This window comes from Lingula anatina, chromosome 1 (genome assembly GCF_051362555.1).
Source record: "Lingula anatina isolate TDL-2025a chromosome 1, LinAna3.0, whole genome shotgun sequence".
Classification (NCBI taxonomy): Eukaryota; Metazoa; Brachiopoda; class Lingulata; order Lingulida; family Lingulidae; genus Lingula; species Lingula anatina.
This window is the reverse complement of record NC_141767.1, coordinates 51,595,236-51,615,898: the sequence shown is the minus strand read 5'-3', so window position 1 is coordinate 51,615,898 and position 20,663 is coordinate 51,595,236. Positions and strand designations below refer to the sequence as shown.

The 20,663-nt window shown below is 33.9% G+C and overlaps 3 protein-coding genes across 12 annotated transcripts in view; 1 reads left to right on the top strand and 2 right to left on the bottom strand.

The window, feature by feature from the left end:
- Window positions 1-944: 944 nt before the first annotated feature.
- On the bottom strand, window positions 945-11,272 carry LOC106160796 (F-box/WD repeat-containing protein 1A). 2 transcript variants are annotated; one of them, XM_013537544.2, is made up of 12 exons: window positions 11,094-11,272; window positions 5,975-6,206; window positions 5,554-5,740; window positions 4,900-4,993; window positions 4,579-4,716; window positions 4,319-4,437; window positions 4,002-4,107; window positions 3,549-3,692; window positions 2,792-2,910; window positions 2,492-2,602; window positions 2,214-2,292; window positions 945-2,069 (listed from the first exon to the last, which is right to left on the bottom strand). In XM_013537544.2, exons 1-12 carry the CDS (start codon window positions 11,157-11,159, stop codon window positions 1,908-1,910), a joined length of 1,557 nt encoding a protein of 518 aa, XP_013392998.1. In that variant the 5' UTR covers window positions 11,160-11,272; the 3' UTR covers window positions 945-1,907. The 2 variants fall into 2 exon arrangements, with proteins under 2 accessions (XP_013392998.1, XP_013392999.1); XM_013537545.2 differs by having other exon boundaries at window positions 945-2,066.
- Window positions 11,273-11,387: 115 nt separating this feature from the next.
- On the top strand, window positions 11,388-17,321 carry LOC106160804 (ribonuclease P protein subunit p30). Of its 4 annotated transcripts, XM_086999258.1 has the most exons (12): window positions 11,416-11,511; window positions 11,878-12,073; window positions 12,229-12,305; window positions 12,620-12,685; window positions 13,117-13,188; window positions 13,376-13,444; window positions 13,646-13,735; window positions 14,502-14,618; window positions 15,837-15,866; window positions 16,133-16,170; window positions 16,408-16,487; window positions 16,746-17,321. In XM_086999258.1, coding segments are annotated over exons 2-12 (942 nt in total). In that variant the 5' UTR covers window positions 11,416-11,511; window positions 11,878-12,072; the 3' UTR covers window positions 17,048-17,321. The 4 variants fall into 4 exon arrangements, with proteins under 4 accessions (XP_013393013.1, XP_086855385.1, XP_086855384.1 ...); XM_013537559.2 differs by lacking the exon at window positions 11,878-12,073 and having other exon boundaries at window positions 11,388-11,511; XM_086999260.1 differs by lacking the exons at window positions 11,416-11,511; window positions 11,878-12,073 and adding an exon at window positions 11,521-11,741.
- The window catches only part of LOC106160803 (neuronal acetylcholine receptor subunit alpha-3), a 39,898-nt gene continuing 36,456 nt past the window's right edge, over window positions 17,222-20,663 (bottom strand). For all 6 annotated transcript variants that reach the window (XM_086999257.1, XM_086999253.1, XM_086999255.1 and 3 more), the window contains one exon: window positions 17,222-20,488. In XM_086999257.1, the coding sequence (XP_086855383.1) occupies window positions 19,884-20,488 (605 nt within the window). In that variant the 3' untranslated portion in view covers window positions 17,222-19,883. The remainder of the gene's footprint in view (window positions 20,489-20,663) is intronic.

The window sequence follows — 20,663 nt, the reverse complement described above, 5'->3', positions numbered from 1 at the left end:
TGTGACTAGCAAAGGTCTTCGGGACTATGGAACTTCAAAGTCACAACTTGAAATAACCAAAATGTAAACAAGACAGAACTGTACTGAAATGGGTTTATTTCCATTTTAACATTTTTTTTTACATAAAACAATTAATTTACTGTACTTTTTTAATGATCAACTAAAAAAATTGTTGAGATGTAGAAAACATCAATAGAACATGTTAAATGATCAATTTGCTCCATTCTGAGATTCTGAACATAGTAAATGATTAAATCGACAAACTGCAATGATTTGCTTTTTTTCCATTTTTGACACTTAATTACACAAGAGATTAATACAGGTTTATCACCATTTTTATTTAATCAACTAACAATATTGTCAAGATGAAAATTTTGTCAAAAGAACAGTTATACATATCTAATTAGTTCAATAATGAGACTGTAAACGTGCCTAAAAATTTTAATCTGAGGTAGGAGCACTTATAAACAAAACAAGGCATAACCGCATCAAAACTGAACCAATCAAGCTTATTTTTGAACTCGACCTGTATTTAGTAAGATTAAGCACTCCTGTAAGTTTCTTGTCAATAAGCCTATTGGTTTTCCTTGAAATGTGTTTACAGTGTTGCATATATGATGAAAAGTGAGAAAACAGCATGACTTCTAAAATAATGGCCCGATCATGCTGATTTTCAAACTTGACCTGCATTTAAGTAAGGTTGATTACGCCCGTGAGTTTCATGACAACAGGCGTATCGGTTTGCCCTTTGGAACTTGACATGCATTTTATGAACATTCATCAGCTCTGTAAACAAAGCCAAAAGGTAAAACCGTCTTCCACTTATCATGTTTACGCTGAAAGTGCACGGCAACCACGACAGACGCAGGTGATGGCAATATGTATAGACACATCTGTATCTGTACATAAAAATAAATATTGTTACTACATTAAAACAACACGAATTTTATATCACATTTTATTCAACAGAATAACAATCTGTTCCAGCAGCTGAAAGCTTGCACCTTAGATTGGACAATATTGGACAAGATTTTATACAATGAAAAGTTAAACAGATGACCAGTATGTGGAGCTGGTAAAAGCAACAATGCAACACTTACACAGTTACTACAAATCTTTTAAATGAAGTGTCAAAAATATATAAGAATCAAGAAATTTCCATTTATTATAAATACAAATAATGCTACACCTAAATGTGAAGAAATCAAATATCTTTACTGCCAACAAACAGCTGTCAGTACATATTCAAGATTTGCAGTACATGACAATTGCACTTATAATACTAATTAACATACTGTTTCAAATATGTTGACTGATTACTATAATAATAACTACAAGGATGTTCTAACCAACCTGACAGGATAAAGACGTACTGTGCATCCTGAGATTTCCCAGTCTAACACACATTCGGAATTGGACAGAATATAGTAATGGCCTCAATATACAAGCACATTCTCTATATGTTTAACTGTTGGAACATTACAAAAGCTCACTGATACCTTTACCAATAAACTATTGGCCAAAGTTTGTCCTTTGTTTGTTTATCTCATTATCAGCTACTGGACAAAATTGTTTTTATATACATCTGATGCAGTATAATACATGGGCAAACATTGATGAGAAGTGAATGATGACAACGATGAAAAGCCATGCTATACAACCAATGCAACATCCAGGGGACAACATCAGTTTTGTTGGTTTTCCTGAATCCATCTTTCTGAATCTATCTTCACAAGAGCAATGGGAATGATCAGAGTTTTTTCCAGGTATGACATATGAAATGTAAACAATATGTTTAATGTTTGACACCTCCACTGTGTTAATTATACGGTACACTCACACAACACAAATCTTTCCACATTTGTTTCTTTCTTCAAATCGAAGATTTCTTTATCATTTCTTCAACTTCACTTTGACACATAAGTGTAAGACCTTGAAGGAGATCGGCTTGAGGTTTCTGACACTGGTACATTTAGGAAGTCCCAAATAAGTATAGTGTCATCATGTGAGCTGCTAACAATTTGGAACTCGTCAAACTGAAGTCTAAATACTCGGCCTGAATGTTCCTGCAGTAAAAGAAAAAGAGATAAGTGCAGCAAGTTATGTCTAAATTATACTGAATAGGTAACTCAAAAGTTGTGAATGCAATTCTATTTTCTTTTCAACAAAAATAAATAAATAATAACATTTTAATACACAAAGTTGATACTTACAACTAATGTTCTTAAACACAATGTTCCAGCTGGTGCCCTTGGATCTAGTGCTGCTGCAAGGTCCCAGACCTTGATTTTTCTACAACCAAAATCACAAATTAATTTACTCATTTTGTGAGGGAGCCTTTGATGCATTAAAAATACTGAACTGAAAGAATAAGCTTAACAAGTAATTTATAAAACATGTGACCCACTGCTTTTTTATAATCCTTTAACTCTTAAAATCACAGTGTGTCTAAATGTTGCAGTAATGCATCTTATAAGACATGTTAACTTACCCATCATAGGCTCCACTGACTATCCTTTTATTGTCAAATCTGATACATCTGACTAGTTCTTCATGACCCTCAAGAACTCTAAGGCAAGCACCACATTCTATGTCCCACAGCCTGAATAAAATAAACCAAATGTCAACATATCTCACCTATCATCTTTAGAATTTTCTATTTTCTCAAAGATAAAATCACAAGAAGAAAGTCCAGCAAAGTAAAAAATACATCTTCAGGATAATTCACATCTTCACCACTCTTACTATATCTAAACATAATTATTTTTTACATGCTAATAACCTTTCTTACCTAATAGTATTATCTGAACTCCCACTGACTACAAGCCTGTCTCTGTATTGCAGACATGCTATGCCTCTCTTGTGGCCATTCAATGTGCGGACAAATTCACATGTGGACGTATTCCAGACCTGTTTTATCAAACCAAACTATCAGATTTCATATATATTCATTTTTTAACATGCCACCAGTCCACATTTCTGACACATTTTTAACCAACTTAACCTGACACATTTTAAACTATAAACTTAATGAAGTGACAGAAATCTCAATATTTTTCATTAATCTTAACTGTGACAGTCCTGATTTTGAACTGAGCAGCCAGTTTCTAAGATAAAATATCAACTTATCTTTGTTGTGTAGCGACTAATAATCAAAATGCTTACAGGTACAGAGTAATACCTGCCACTTGGGGGAGCAACCATACGTTTTAATGGTCTATATTTCATTCCAATATGACCTATATTTACTCTATTTCTAAGGCTGTATTCCCAGAGCTTTTAGATCGATCTATCCCTGCAGGGAGTCTCACTAGATTACTGTCAGATAATCCGGCCTAAATATCCGTCCCGCCTACTACAAGCTGAAAGGGGGTAATTAACGCCCGGCTGACAGCTATTTAGCCTGAACCCCCAGGGAGTTAGGTCGATCTAAAGTAGATCGATCTAATCTCTGGAAATGGGGTCTAAGTTCTCAGTCAAAATGTTGAATCTACATTGTTTATAGTACTAGCTTAAAGAAATGTCACCATTATGTAGGAAATGCATACCTTAATTGTTCTGTCACCAGATGCAGAAACAATGTATTTGTCATCAAAGTCTACAACATTGACTGCAGCTCTGTGACCCACCAACACTCTTCTCAAATTAATTTCTGATGGAGACTGCATGTCCCACACAGCAATGGAACGATCCTGTAACAAAACAATATGAGACAAAAATCTAGAAATTCAGCAATATTATAAAAACATTCAGAGCTGAAATTGTATTTCCATAAAAACAAAGGAATAAAGATTGCACTGACTGTTGCAAATTGAATAAAGTTTAAGTAAAAAATCTAAACAATCTGAGCCTTTATTGTTCCTAAACATAGATTTAGTATTTTAGGAGGCATGTTCACTATGGTGAAAACTACATGCTGCTGGCAGTTTAGTTCAAAACATAGTTCTTCAAGCCAAAATGTAGCTCTTTTATATAAAATATGACAAAAATACTAAAAATACCTTTGAGCATGTCACCATTATTCCATCTGCAAACCGTAAATGGAGCACAGCCTCACAATGGTGAATTAGTGTGTTTGTCATTTCTGCTGTTTTAATGTCCCAGACCCTGTCACAAAAAAAAATTCAGCATTTCAGCCACTATATAATAAATATACAAATATTAAACTAAACAGACGAATTTCAAATATTGCACTTGTTAAAATTCTATCAAAACTTATGCTTCTAGCCTTCGTTTTTGTTTTTTTTTTATGATGAAAAGAGAGAGAGGGCGAAAAAATAAAGTATCACAAAAAATAAAAACATGCAATCACACATACCTGACAGTGGAATCACTAGAGCCAGAGATGATGATTCTTTCATCATACTGAAGACATAGGACTGAACCTGTGTGTGCTGTCAATACTTGAGTACACTCTAATGTATTTCTGTCCCATATCTGAAAAGGTTCAATGTATTAGCAGGTGATTGCCTATTCTCTACTAGATCTTCAAGTGCTTCATGCCTGCTAATCTCTATAACATTCATTTCCTTTTTTGTTGCTTAAAAACTTTCTCTTTTTTTCACATGAAATACTCACCTTTATCGTATTATCTCGCAAACCACTAATTATTTTTTGATCGTCATATTGCAAACAGTAAACCCCTTTGCTGGTTTCACTACGGCAGTGGATGCGTTGGAGTGTGTGTCGACCAGTTCTCCAGTTATTTTCGATCCTCTAAAAACAAAATGATTGGTATGCATCAGAAATTTTTTCATACAAAAATTATCATTAAAGCAAATACATCATGAAAAACCCATGGCTCCATATATTTCCTATCACCATCTCTTATCAGTCTTTTAAATATTTATCCAAGATGATTGCATTAACATTATGAATTGTTGTATTAGACATTGGTACCTCTATATCTGCAATAATCTGTGGGTACAACTGTCTGTAGAATTTGTGATTTTTTGGTGGCTCCCCTGGCTTGGGCTTGAACAAATACTGTCCCCTAAAATGGATGATAACATTTATCAGAAAGGTTTGGTCATAATACTGGCCAATATCTAAAAAGAACATGTTTCGTATGCATATCAGCAGCATGTTTCTGATATCATGACAAAAATAGTTTTTATCTTACATGGCATAGAACATATGGTATAGTTCAGGAGTCCGGACAAAGCAGATTAAGCAGTTAAGCTGCCAAACACGGTTTATCACTTTTTTGTATATATATATGGTGATCAACTGCAGAGAATAATAACTGGGATTACTGCACAAAATATATTATGAGAGATGTCAATGTTCAACAGGCCTGTCACATGGCTGGGGCTTCATAAAAAGGAAATTGGGACAGAAAAAATAAAATTGTACGCTTGGCCATGCACTGCTCAGTGATAACTTCGTTACAAGCTTCACTTATAAGCTGTAAGCAGCCCAACAAAATGATTAATGTCTGAACAATTAAATTCTCAAATAAGTAAACATATACTACAACTCTGCATTTAAGTAGTGCTCTTCTAATTCATACAGGTGTCTTTGAGAACATGGTTACATAACATAACTTCTTACCAGCCCCTCCTCTCTGCCAGTCCCTTCCATAGGGCATCTGTGCGTACCATGCGCTCTATTAGTTTCTTCCACAGCATGCCATCTGCTATCACACGGTACCATTCCTTACAAACTAACTCTGCTGAACAGAGTGATTTAAAATCAAGGTAGGACAGGATAGTCTCTGCTATGTGATCCAAACCTTTAGCTGAAACACATTTGAAAAGTATTTGCATTAATATATTTAAAGGGCTGAGGCAATGTGCACATATAGCAGACATTAGCAAGCTCTTTCAACTTTACGTGAAGCTATATACGTATCTCTGAAACTTACAACATGGTTTATTACTTGCTGCAAAATACCTCATGTTTTCAATGCCAATGCTAAGTAAATTATCATTCATGAGTGATTGTGGCAAGTGGATGACGGTATTAAGATTACCTGGTAATGCAGAAATAAAATCTCTTTGTAACATGGGCTTAAGAAAAGTATTGACTTGACCATGCTGATAGTGACACATAAGTGAAAGTAGATGTTCTACAAAGTCAACTTGGTCCATTTCACTCCATGTCTGAAAATTTTCCACACAGGGGTCCCTTTGTTTTTTATATTCTTCTGAAGGTTCATAAACTTCAGTTTTGCTTGTGCTTGCCACTGCCTCCACACTTTCCACCTGAAATAAATCAAATGAAAAACCACTGTCAAAAACTCCCACATTATAGTGGCAACAAAGTACAAAAGATCCAGCATTGTTTGGCCTCTCTTATCATTCAATGGAACAATTATATTGAGAAGCCAGTTGTCATCCAAGCTAGAACCTTCTAGCTTAAAGTAATATGTTGATGTGACCCTTCCATAAAGGTCTCATTAGCAGTAAAAGGACTTTTACTGATTCTTAAAAACAATACTGACATTCCTCACCTTAAATACACCACAAGTCTCTACCAAATTTACAAGAGAAAGTGATTCAATCTGAGATTCAGACATGTGCAGCTGTTGTGCATATGAATGTCTACTTCCACATGTTACATTCATTTTATGTTTCAACTATAATAGCAGCCATCGGCACAAAGGGAGTAAATCCGTGTCTTTATTTCACTGTCACAATCATTCAAAACTTGCTAGTTTATTGGGCTGGGTGTGTGTATGTGTGTGGATTTGTATTGGAGACAGATGATTAGAGGAGCACAGGGGCCATTAATCCACAGAAAACCCCGAGGTCAACTTTCCTTCAGAACAATTATCAAAAATGTCACACTTCACAGCTGGTGCACAATGGTGGAAAAGTTGTAAGCAGCAGGCAATATGCCAACAGCATACTTTCAAAGATATCAACCAAAAATTAATGTTTATATTTTCATATTATGTTCAATCATCTGACAAAATAAAATAAAATAAATGCAATATGCTTCTCATGAGAAAACTAAATGACAAATAATAAGCTATATAAATATGGTACTGGATTTATATGTCCTTAATGTACCTAAAAGCAACAAAAGGCAATTACTTCAACACATTCAGTGGTGCTATACACTAAGAACATAATATTCGTACTGTATGATTTACCTCCTCATTTACTGGCAGTTACATACAACACCATGATAATTCTTTATCCAAAATTCAGTTATGTAAATAGGCAAGATTGAAATCTCAATCTTACCTAGGGGGATTTTAAATCTGCCTGGATTTCAGTTTTCTGATACAATATTGAATAATCATGCTGTTTATATTCAATTAATCAAGTTGTCCTTTTATCTTTTTTTTTTTTGTTTAAGAGATAACAACTGTTCATTTTGGCTAAAAAAAGGATTTACCTAATGGACAATTTTCTCATTCTTACCAATGATTAAACAAGGCAGCAAAGCTGTCAAATGTACAGACAAAAAACAGAAAATAAAGATGCAAAATAGGTCATTTTGTCAATTTTGATGCAATAATAAATAATGCTTATAATAACACAGTCAGTTAACACTGATTTTTAAACATGCACAACAGGTAACATGGTCAATTACAGGAGCAGATCAAGAGATATTTTCTGACAGTATTCCAAAGTATCTTTGTTGATCCATCCTCCACTTTTGATGGTCTTCCAACAGAAACAAGTCAAAGGGTAAAACAGTTTTTCATTTATCATGTTATCGGTGTTGCAAAAATGCTGAAAAAAGTGAAAAAACAGCTTAACTTCCATAAAAGTGGCTCGATCATGCTGATTTTCGAACTTGACCTGCCTATTTTGAATATTCATCAGTTCTGTAAATTTCAAGCCAAAAGGTTTAATGGTTTTCCATTTATTGTGTTATCGGTGCTGCATATATGCTGAAAAAAATTAAAAAACAGCCTAAATTCACTAAAAATGACCCAATCACACTGATTTTCGAACTTAACCTGCGTATTATGAATATTCATCAGTTCTGTAAGTTTCAAGCCAAAAGGTAAAATGGTTTTCCACTTATCGTGTTATCGGGGCTGCATATATGCTGAAAAAAGTGAAAAAACAGCATAAATTCCCTAAAAGTGACCCGATCATGCTGATTTTCAAACTTGACCTGCGTATTATGAATATTTATCAGTTCTGTAAGTTTCAAGCCAAAAGAAAAAACAGTATTCCACTTATCGTGTTATCGGTAAAAGTGCACGGCGACGACGGCGACGACAGACGCAGATGATGGCTATATGTACAGACACATCTGTGTCTGTACATAAAAATCCATTCCCACATTCAAAGTTAGTCCGTAGTTTTTTTCTAAAGAGTTTTTTTTTTATAATATTCTCTTAAGAGATTACTAAAAAGTGAAGCCATCTATGGAGGCCACATGATGTCATGGCAAACACAAATTCCACAATAATTGCATTAACCATTGTTTTGGTGGTAAAATAGAATTTAGTATATTTCTATGAGGTGTTTACAATGTATTTATTGTGAAACATAGATATCATATGAACAGTTGTTATCCCTTTAACCATTTCAATGAGCTTTGGAAATAACACCACATATCTTGATAACTAATTAATAAGCTCTGGCTTTGTATCAAACCTTCCATACAGTTTACATATATACAAAATGTCAACCTACTTCCAGCATTGCCCTTTCAGAGTTCAGCCTTTAGGCTTTAGCAGCTTATATCATATCCTGGTAGTGGTAGAATAAATGCTGCATCTGTTAATATTTAAACAATGAACCTCAAATATTGTTTAAAATCCTGAGAGGATGATTGGCAATTTTTTTAATAGGCCTAGGTCAAAGAAAACGTGATATTTACTATCCACTTCTTGATAAACGTACTAAAGGTGCGAGTCTGCCTAAAACATAAACATGCATGCTGGGTCAACAAACTATTAAGTTCTTAGGACTGGACAGCTTTCAAACAACATATCACATTGCAACACACAAGTTTAAAATAATACAACAAAATATTGAGATTTCAAACATTAAAACTCATTTTATTATCATTATCTCATGTAAGCATGCAACCCTCCAATCCTGATAAACTGAGCTGCAGCTGGGATATCATCAACTTGAGTGAAATCTCCTGTCTCATGACTGTTACATGACACAACAGGCAGGTTAGGCAGCCCAAGCAGTCAGTAAGCATTATTGATTTTAAATTTTGACACATATGTAAGCAAATATAATCAATTATTTTCCATTTTCTACCAAATATATGTGGTCCTAGACAACCACAAACACAAGTGATAGTGTTAACTGTTTATAACTGTCTTTTTGATAAGGACCAACCAACTTTTTTTGAACTGCAGCCATTTTACAATTATATTTAAATTGCTGCATATGAGAAATTGACTCAATTGCAGGGCAGAGAAGTTGCACACACAATTCAAAGTAATACAAGATGACTGTACACAACACTATCATTGTAAAAATCTACTGCTAATAGATAACTTTTATTCATATCATTTCTTATTTAGTTGTAACACTGTCTGAACAATAACACAGCTCAGTTGTTCCAAAAAAAATTCAATTCACTTAGCACAACTGAAAAAATTTCATACTCTCAAACACCATCAATGCATTCTAAATGCAAATGAAAGTGGTCACATGATCAACAAAATGGCTCCTAACACTGACTGCTCATTTCAGAATGTCTGACATTTTGCATAGAACCTGGGCATTAAGTTGGCTAACATTTTAACTACGTATATGTGTAGCAACCACGCAACAATTAAAGTCAGGCTATATTAAAACTATTCTGGTTCTACATAGATCGATCCAACTTAGCAGGGACTCTCGCTTAGTATAATATGATTAACAGATTAGCACACATCATCCTGGCACTGAGTAGAATATTAAAAACTGGTGATTATAAGAATACATGAGAAGCAATAGGAGGCATGTTAACTTTATAATCTGACTGCATTCAGCAAGAGTCCTTGTGGAGTTGGATAGATCTACATAGAACAATAGTTTCTTTTGGTATTGAGTCCTAGGTAATATTTTGAATTTACAATGAATCATTATCTGTAATGAATCTCTAACACGACTACAAAGAATGTAATTTTGAATCTTCATCAGTTTTGTTTCCTATACAATCTTGGAATGAAGTTACAGACAAACATTCCATACTTGTGTAAGTGAAAAACATCCATTCATGCTATATTTTCTTTAATCTAATAAAATTTATTTTGTACTCAAGAGAAATACACGGTAAATGTCCAGAAAGAGTTGCCATCCAGAGTGAGCCCTATGACATCAACTCCAGAGTGAGCCCTATGACATCAACTTTTGTTATCTATCATGACATTTCAAATCCATGTTACTAAAATCCAGTTATCTTTCCTAATGAGATCTTGATTACATATTTTGTCAATTTGATAGTCCACAACAAAGGATACATACCACATTTCCAAATGATTTCAAATACAATATACATATACATAAATAAGGAATGAATGCCAGTCTCCTTGCTATTAATGAAGGATAAGGAAGTTGAAATGAAGCAAATTGTTTAGTGGTTTATTAAAAGAAAGCATTGCAAATTTTGGCTTAATTGACTGACTACCACCGTCTTGATAACCATAACAGCTTTAGCAATTTCTGATGTGTGTGTAAAAGCTTTTTCTCTCAGCTACAACTACAAACGTGAAAATGAAAGTTCATTTTTTTTTTTTTTTTTTTTTTTTGTAATATCTAGTTTTAACTTATCAGGGCTTGAAATGAGAAATCATTCAATTTCAAGATCATGATAGGGGTGCCTTTTTTTACTGAATACACAGTTAAACCTGAATTTCAAATTTCTAGTGTCACTGAGTCAGGAAATTTACCCTTGTTATCAACAAACAACATTTGCCTGATTACGGGATAAAACATGAATGAAAATGTTACTTATGTGAAAATTAAGAATTTTCGTACAAATCGTGCAAGAAACATGTTAATTTTACATCTAAAGAGGCCAAAATTGGATTGGACATGCACACTGGGGTGTGTTAACAGCTTTCCAAAATGCAAACGCAAAAAGACAAATGGGTCTCAGAGAAAACCTAAAATGGCGGAGTGACAAATTCTTCCGTCTAACGCCCATTGTACGTTATATATTTTCAGAATTACCTTCTTTCTCTCTTGTTGATCTTCACCCACGACACTTATCTCCATGGAAGATTCCACAGATGTCATGATTGCTTTAAAATTTTGAGAGATCTGTAAATATTTTGGGAAGAAATAGTACACCGGAAAAACTGATGGGGAAATATATGACGTCACATGCTCACATCTCGAAATTTAGAGATTAGCATTTTCCGAATGTAGTTATTTACAGAAGTTGAAAGATATTCAGAGAAATATAATATATGATATTTAGGTGTCTTTATTAACTGTTATGAAAGTTTTTTTTACAACTGGAATAATCCAAACGCCGTCTATCGAAGGAACTTTGAATTAAAGATGGCGCACCCGTGCGAGCTAAACATTTTATGCGATAAAAATTCGGGCAATAATGTTGAAGACAGGGTTAAAATGGCATTGTCTTGTTAGTTTTATTTTTTTTATTCGTACTCGTATGAATCTATATATGGTTAATTAGTATATATTTTCTCAATGACTCGCAAGTTATCAATTACGGCCCTCCGTGTCACATGGACACTTATCACTGTTCGTTTATCACTGGAATTTTGAAAAGCATTTGATGAGTGCTGCATCATCAACCATCTACCCTCTCCTCCAGTGCATTTGGCTTTATCTTTACATGCTTGAAAAAAGGTTAAATTACATTCTGTTAAGTTGCGAAGCAGTGTGTATGCTAGTAGTATGCTGACCTTTGCAGCTTTAGATCAAGGTCCTGTGAACAGGTCTTACCAAAAAAAATAATAATAATAAAAATTGTTTCGTTGCTAAGCACTCTGCATAAAATGGATGAAACAGGGAGTAAATACCAAGTTATGGTAGTCCTGATCATTTTGATGCTATCTCGAGTGCCACACAGCTTGGGTTGTATGCTCTGTGGAGAGCCAAGATCTTTTAGGATTGAACAGATCCACTTACAGCAGGCATAAATTTCTTATCTGCCAGATTTACTTTATGGAGGATACCAAGCAATTAAACTAAAACTTTAACCAATTTCTTTAATATGCATTGAAATAAAGAAATTCCATAGATAAGCATGCTTATTTCTTTGTTCTTCTATTTGGCTTGATTGATTGGTTTACATTGTAATATCTAGTTTTTATTATTTTTCAATTTTTTCCAGTGGGATATGAAGTTATTGTCATGAACAACTTCATACCTGAATTTTATACAAAGAAAAAGAAGAAGGGACAAGAGAAGGTATTTAAAATATTGATGCATTTCAAATTCAACATTGTGCATGCCTACACTATTATCTACAGTATGTTAAGATTCAAATAAATGTAAGTCTTATGCTCACTTTAAATGGCTTCATGATAAATGTTATGTCAGGGTTGCCAACAACCTTATGTGTTTAATTCTTGTAGGGAAAAAGGTTTTTATGTAATTGGTTTAGCAAAAAGACTGCATGCTGTGCATCATAATCTTTTTTTTTTTTTTTTTTTGATAGTAAATATTTGGCACGTTACATAACTTATTTTATGTCTGATTTCAAAATTTTGAAATAATTTCAGACAGTACCTGTTCCAGAGGCATCAGAAATAAAGATACCAGAGCATATATGGAAAGAATTTAAAAAGGTCAGTTTCTGTCAAACATATGTTGACAAGGATTTAGGATTTATTTATTATTCATATTTGCTGATAAGTAAGTGAGAGTTTTTCAAGATATCATAGTGTGTTGGATTTGAAACAGGAGATGAGAGCTTGAAATTTATTTACTCAAAAATTTTTCATCCTGTTACAATTGTCAACAGTTTTTAACAGTATCAGTTAGGGGAATTCCCTGAACTTCCCCTTAAATTTTGGCATGTCAATCGGACTTTTATTGAGTCTAAATTTTGCCGATACACTTAATATAGAAAGTTGACATAAATATACTCGCCAAAATGGCGACTTGCATCATACATTTCACATGCCAGATTTGATTTTTACTCGCATTTGGCGTGCTGGCGAGTGCGAGTGTCAAACGCTGCATTATTTGTGATATTTCCAAATTTTCTGTTTTTTAGAGATACAAGAACATCCAGCAGTGTACAAGGTTTACCACAGTGATAACTGATGCTGCACAGATGCATGGTCTAGTGAGTAACGAATTACGTATTGTAGGTGCTGAATTTATCCATGGGGTTGTGCTCTTTGACTGTTTTGCAGTCAAAAAAGGTGAAGTTCAGCTGTTTTATTCAGTTCTATTTGAGAATGATATATTTTTCTGCATTACACAGTTAATTTTGAGAAATTTTAGTCATTTACTTTTTTCTCAAATTGCAGACCAAGCAGAAGGAGCTCAAAGGTTATGATATAACTGCTGTACAACCCACGACAGAGAAATTATTCCATGTAAGTGCAATGTGTAGTCTTTGGACTCGAATGGAGTCTCAATATTTTTTTTTTAATTAAAGAGACAAACTGCTTTCTTTTTAAAGAATTGTCATCATTAGGAACTAAAAATTCATTGATTGACTTGTGTAAAATGTTTTGACTTAAATTGATGTATGTTTGAGAAATCTATACTGTGCTGTTGTGCTATTTGTTCTTTAGAATTGCTGCACATCTGATGATGTGGACATCATTACCTTTGATATGACTGAGAAGATACCATTCAAAATAAAAAGACCATCTATAAATAAGGTACTAAAAAAGATATATTTTCGAGGTATTAATTGATTTCAGTAAAAAATTATAGGTATAGATGAAAATATCATACTGAATGACAAATTTTGAAGAGAGATTCAGATAAGTCGAAGAATAAGTTTTTTTCTTTTAAATTGAGTTGACATTTAAAATGTTCATATTTAAGAATAAGACCCTGACATGATGATTTTTAAATGCTAAGTAAAATTTATTATGGACAGAAGAAATGACAGGTGGCATTAAAAATTTTTTAAACTTAGTGCTCTGTTTAAAGATGCGTTTGAAGTGAGCTGATATGTCAATCATTGCAACTAATCCTGACCAAATGTCATCGTGTAGTTTCAAGTAGCATAACTTAAAGAAGTACCAAAGGATAATGTCTCATACTTCCTGAAAAAATTATATTTGAACAGATATTATCTGTTTTCATTCTGTGCCACATATAACCCTTGGTCGTTTTCGCCAACCCTCATTTGAATATTTATGCTATTGGGTAAACAGCAGCATTACATCATACATTACTACATCATTTGGTGAACTTTCACAAACTGGATAAATGGGTCAAGTTTAGGACCAGGAATTTGAAGAAGGTGCAGTCTAAAAGTTAATTTAGTTTATCCTTTGGCATGTCAAATTTATTGGAGTTGTATAAAAAAAACTAGTTGAAGTAGATTATGTGAATTGCAAGGTATCTATGTTCTCTTCTTATGTATCTCTAAAGGAACATTAGTCACTAATCATTTATATATACTGTTATTTAAAGGCACTGGAGATGGGTATCCATTTTGAGCTTACGTATTCCCCTGCAATACGAGATCCAACTCTGAGGAAACACTCTATCAGGAATGCCATCAAAATACTCACTGTATGTAAAGGGAAGGTAAGGTTCATTCTGCAAATAATAACCTTATTCACCAGTTGTCATGGGATCCAGTTAAAATATATTTTTTTAATTTATTTATTCTGTGTTTGGTTGTTCATAGACCAAACATTGGTAGGTCAATAATTGTAAGGTCAGTGCGTCCTCAAATGTCTACCATTGCTTTGTTTCATGGCCAGAAATACAAAATGATATTATACAGTTCTATTGTTTCTTGCATTTTAAGAACCAGGAAACAGCCGTTTGTGAGCTTCAGGGTGGTCAGTTTGAACAATATTTTATGCTAACTATTGTTTTGTCAAATGATGATAAAGTGCGATTTCATTTTTGGTACTTTTCTTTAACTCATGGCAGATAATCAGTGCATTTCATTATGCATAAAATTAGTCTCTGTTGACTCCAAAGAAAGATTTTGATAGACTGTTATGAACTTTTTGCTTGTCCCTGTAGTCTTATCCTCACTGCCAACTCATATGATATTTATATTTGCTTTAAATAAGATATATTGGTTCCTGTATCCCATCAGTAAGCAAACCTTTGTACGTGATGGATACTATACATTCTACACATCCATTGTACTTGAGATTGTATACTACACATGCTACAAACCAATTTTCTGCAAACCGAGTCAATTGACAGTAACAAAGTATTAGGGAAAATTTATCAAGCTCAAGGGGGAAATCGCTATACAGGGAACAATCCTCCTAAGATAATATTTCTTCACTATTACACTACAGCAACTTGCCATTTACATGGCTTTAGAGAATTTTTTACAGGCTGATATTCCAAATACTATGGTTATCAAATGAATGGTTTCATTGTTCTAAAACTTTACACAATCCATATCTGTTGAATGGATAACATAACAGTATCCTGTCACTAATGTGTCTACATGAACCTTAGACCCCATTCCCATGGACAGCATTGGAGACTCACGCTGAGTGCAATCAGCCTAACTGAATGACATGCCTCTTCTTGTTTCCAATGTACTCATATAATCACCAGCTCTGCTTTATTCTACTTAACACCAAGAAGAGGTGTGTCATTTAGTAAAGCAGATTGCACTCAGAGAGTCCATGCGAAGTTAGATCGATCTGTGTAGACTGATGGTGTCTGTGGGAATAGGGCCTTAGAGGGTGCTGCAGAATGTCATTGTTTCATAGGTCTATGCATTGCAGTCAGGCTTATGACTTCATGGCTTACTTTTTTGCTTTTCAGAATGTGGTGCTAAGCAGTGGATGTGAAAGGGTGAGTAGATGTCTTTAATACTTTGTAAAAGGCAAAAATGTGTATGTACATTTTGGTATCAGTCGTACACTTTTTATTTCATGGGAAAATGTCTTACATACTTTTCATCTGGTTCGTTGTAACAGTTGTTATTTCCCCATGACTGCTCAGATTGTTTTATAGATTTTTTAAATACAACAGCTATATTATACTTTATTCAGTATAGAAATAGATTTAATCAAGTAAGATGTTTTAAGATTACACAATCTACTCCATTCAAATTACAGGCTGTGGAGCTCAGGGGACCAAGTGATGTGGCAAATCTGTATCCTTCACAGTGATGAGTACTATAGTGATACTATAATAGGATGATTAGGGATTAAGAATGAAAAAAAGAACATGAATAATTTTTCAGATGATAGACTTTTTATTTTTATATTTTATATATTAATCCAGTATTCATTTTAGGTTTATTTAAACATATTTTTTATCCAAATTGACATATATTATATATATGTATATTTCCTGTGAAGCATATGTTAATCTTAACCAGAGATTTTAGAGGTATTTTGTTTGGATTAAATGAAGCCCAAGCCAAGGAAGCAGTCTCCTCACGGTGCAGAGCTGTCCTCCTTCATGCAGGTAAGACCAGTGTCTTTCTTTTAATTTGACGTTCACTGTAGGTGTTCATCACTTTAACACTGAACTCTATTGGTTTTGGGTGATATTCTTTTACTTCATTTCTTTGCAGTGAAAAATAGGGGTTTGACGGACTGAAATTTAGCAACAAAAAATATTCATTATGTGTTAAAAGTTTCCTCATACACCATAAAATTTTCATAAGAAACAAATCAAAATTACCTTGTTTGTAGCAATGCTATGTTCACTTATTTTTTGTAGAAGCGAGGAAGACTATCAGGGGAACAGCAGTTATGAAGGTCACTCCTGTAGTAGACATTTCTCAGAAACTTCAGTCTAGTACAGAAAGTCAGAAGAACAGTTTACAGACTACTTCTGAACTGATGCCTGATGAATCAGATAAATCTGATTGCAATGGCCTTAAAGAGGACAGGAGGACTGGCAATGTTAGTGAAAGTTCATTTAGAAAGCGTTTACATGAGAAAGACACAGACTTTCAGTTTGAAGACACAGTATCCTCTGTGTCAAAGAAATCCAAAACTGTTAATGTTGTAGATTCCTGATACTTCATGTGTATGTACAATTTAATAAGCTGTACCAATATCAATTCATTATTTTGGTTAAAATTACACTTAAAATCTGCTTTACTATGAAAATGTGGATTGAGGTATTGTTTTGTTATTTTTATTTGGTATTTATGAAACAATAGTCCACAATGAAATAAGACAACAGAAAAATTAACTTAAAAAAGCAGCTGTTTTATTGGATAAAATGCCAAGTAACATTATGTAATTATGTATATGTAGAAATATACATTTGATCTTGAAGAAGCACAAATGTGGTTCTGTTTGAAAAGCAGTTTAAAAATTGGGTTATTTCTTTAAAGAGTAGTTTTTTACATGTCAGAATTTGAGGCATTAGTGGAAACCTCTCAAATCCAAAACATGGCTCCAATTAAGTAATTTTTTTAGTTTTTTCTAACAAAGAAAGGAAAAATATAAAAAAAAACCTTAAGCTTACAGCTGTGTCTAACATACAAGAACACAAATTAAAATGTGGCAGTAAAATTGTAAAACCATTGGCAGACTGATACATTTCTGTCTTGTGAACCAGCTACCTTTTTGACCCTGAATTATGTTTGAACATAATTATGACATAATTATAACATAATTAACTTAATCATGTTTTATGTCTTAAAAGACTTAAAAGCTACTGGTAAAAAATTCTGGGCTCAAACTAGCATGTTATTTCACAAAAATAATGCCAAGTCAAATAAGGTTAATAGCTCTTATACCCTGCCATGCTTGGCAAACAAGTGTTACTGCCACTACAGCAAAAGTAAAATTCAAATCACCTCTACCACTCTCCTTTTAAACTGACAATGTATTAAACACACAGTCTGTGAATATGGAAGACCAAGATAACATGAAAACACATTTTGCCACGGTTAAACCCAGACAAAACTCTTCAAAATAGAGATATACACCTGTACAAGAATACAATTTTTAAAAAATGACACAATAAGCTGGGCATTTCAGTTATTGTGACAAATGCCCTCCGTGTCTATGACAAACCTGAAAAGTTCATAGAACCAAATGAAATAAAAGTTGAACATTTTGCAGGCTTCTCAACTCTAGATCCAAAAGCCAATACAAATGTCAAACTAAAGTTATCATGGGTGTGGTTATGATTTAAGTAATAATCTTCTAACATAATGTCCTTTACACATTTGGACTAATTTGTAAGGATAATAGATTCATCTGTTTTTGAAATTTTGATATTTGTTTTGCAATCTCTAAGACAAATTGAAGCCCCAAAATAGTTGAATATATTCAAAAACTATTTCTAAAGAAAATCCTGTTTTATGTACATTTTTACAACCTTCTTTACTCATGTTATAAGTGCATTGGACATTGGAGTCTTCCAGCTTACCAATTGACCATGAATCCTGTCAAGGCCAGTTACATATATATAAATGAAATCTAAAAAATAAAGTCCATGAATGGATTAGACTTCTAAGATAACAAATTTCAACTTTATCATTCAGGCTTTGTAATGCATTATGTAGCCCTGTAAGTTCTTGTTTTTCAAAAAGACATTTCAAACAAACAGCATGTGGTTTTCACAAAAGAATACTATTTACATACTCATGGCCACCAACAATTTTCTAGCACTTACTGTCTTTCATTCAAACAAGAAAAGGAAAAAAAACTATACAAGATGTTTAATGGCCACATTTTCCTTACATGGCTATAAATAGAGTGAATTATTACATCCAGTCTTTGCATCATTGTTTAGGATAAATACCCTAGCAATTGCAGAGTATGGAAAAAGTGCAACAAACCATGAGATTCTTTGAGAAAAATTAAAATCGATTACTTTAATGTCAAACCTGTATACTATGCTTTGAAGTGTGGCAAAATCTTTCATGGGTAGCTCTGTTAATGCTGGATTATGTAAAGAAGAACTGTTTTTATCATCTTTATCAGAGGTGCAAAACACCTCAAAGAAACTGAATCCTCTTAGAACTTTCATCAACTAGCTAGTTCAGTGCAAACTGATATGCTTTTTTTTTTTCATAACTGAGTAAGATAATTATATATTATCCGATACATTAAAATTGTATTTAGTTGTTGTTGTTGTGCTATTGCTGGCAAAAGTGGATAAAATAAAGCTTGCTTGAATCTTGTGATACTCTACAGCTAGCACCTGGGACGTGAATACTCTTATCGTAGGAATACAAGTCTGATATCCTTTGCTGTTCATCAAAATTTTCAAGTTTTTACAGCAGAACATGTAACTGTCATTCTGATAGGAAGACATTTGACTTTGTATGCAGTAAAATGTTCTGACACTTAAATTCCCGTTCTCCACATGACCATCCTGTCACAGAAAGGGTTAGAATTGCATAGACACTTTACAACAAATTAAGTCGGTGTTTGTAATTAAATTAAAAATGCACGAAGTGATTCAGGTTATTCGTTACCCTTGTTTTATGATACAGTCGTTAATGAATATGTTGAATAGCTTTTACGTCAGATGGGTAAATATCGTCCTTTCTTTGTCATCTTTATTGGTATTTAGCGATGCACACTTTATAGGTGATGTTTTCAGTAAAAACTGTCACAGAAAAAGATAAATCTTATTCAATCTTCAAGGAGGTCCGTGCAATGACTGGACAACTTTAATCCAACCAAGCAACCTGATCGTTTGGAACGACGTGGGCGTGGTCAGTCCTACACTTACATTCTGACGCTTTGAGCGCCCAATTTGAAAGCAAAGGCCACTTGGTGTTGGAAGGCTCATTCTTGCAGCTCCACTCTGCGTCCACTTCACGAAGCGCAACGGATCTCTTGCCCTACAAGAGGTATTTTGAACTCAGTGATCCGTTCTAAATAATCAAAAGCTTGAATTTTTCACAATGGGCACTATTACCAGAATTGTCAATGTGGACACAGTGGTTATTAATAGAAAGGTCCAAAATAAGAAGCGGTCAATCACACAAGCTACAAGTCTCCATTCGTTTACAATTTCCAAGTACTGGTCTTCGAAGTCTTGCTTCTGTACTAACAATTTGAGATGTTTTGAGATTTTATCGTATGTCATCCCTTTATTTTCTGAATTGTGATTGTTGTGAAGGTGCCGTAGGCTCCCTCTCATGCTGTGGGTACGATTTAAACGATCTTGGCTGGCATTGTTATGATGAACGCTGTCAACTTGAATCTGGAACCCACCATTACACGTGGCATTTTCATTGTTGTCGTTTTCTAAAAAAGTTGTAAGGCAAACATCATCCTTAACAATATCGTCGTGCAGATGGTACGGTCCAGTGGTTGTTATTGCGCCTCGCATTCCAGTAATCCTAGCGAGCACACCAAACACAATTCTTTTCACCCATTCTGGCACAGGTTTCTGATTAGGACTAGCATGGTGAAGCTGCAGAACAAACACTGTCAAAACTATAGACAAAGATGTCATGGCCATTGTCATGGTAAGATATATGCCTGAAAGTACAAAAAGGGGGAAATTATATAAAAACTGTCCCAGCTGCATGGCGGTTTGAGAATGTAAAATTAATTGCATCTTTTTACATGCTGCATTAAACCCTTGAGAATATGTATGCCCTGAAGTATTCGCTTTAATGGAGACTGGTGGGTTTAATTCTGTTTCTGATCTTGG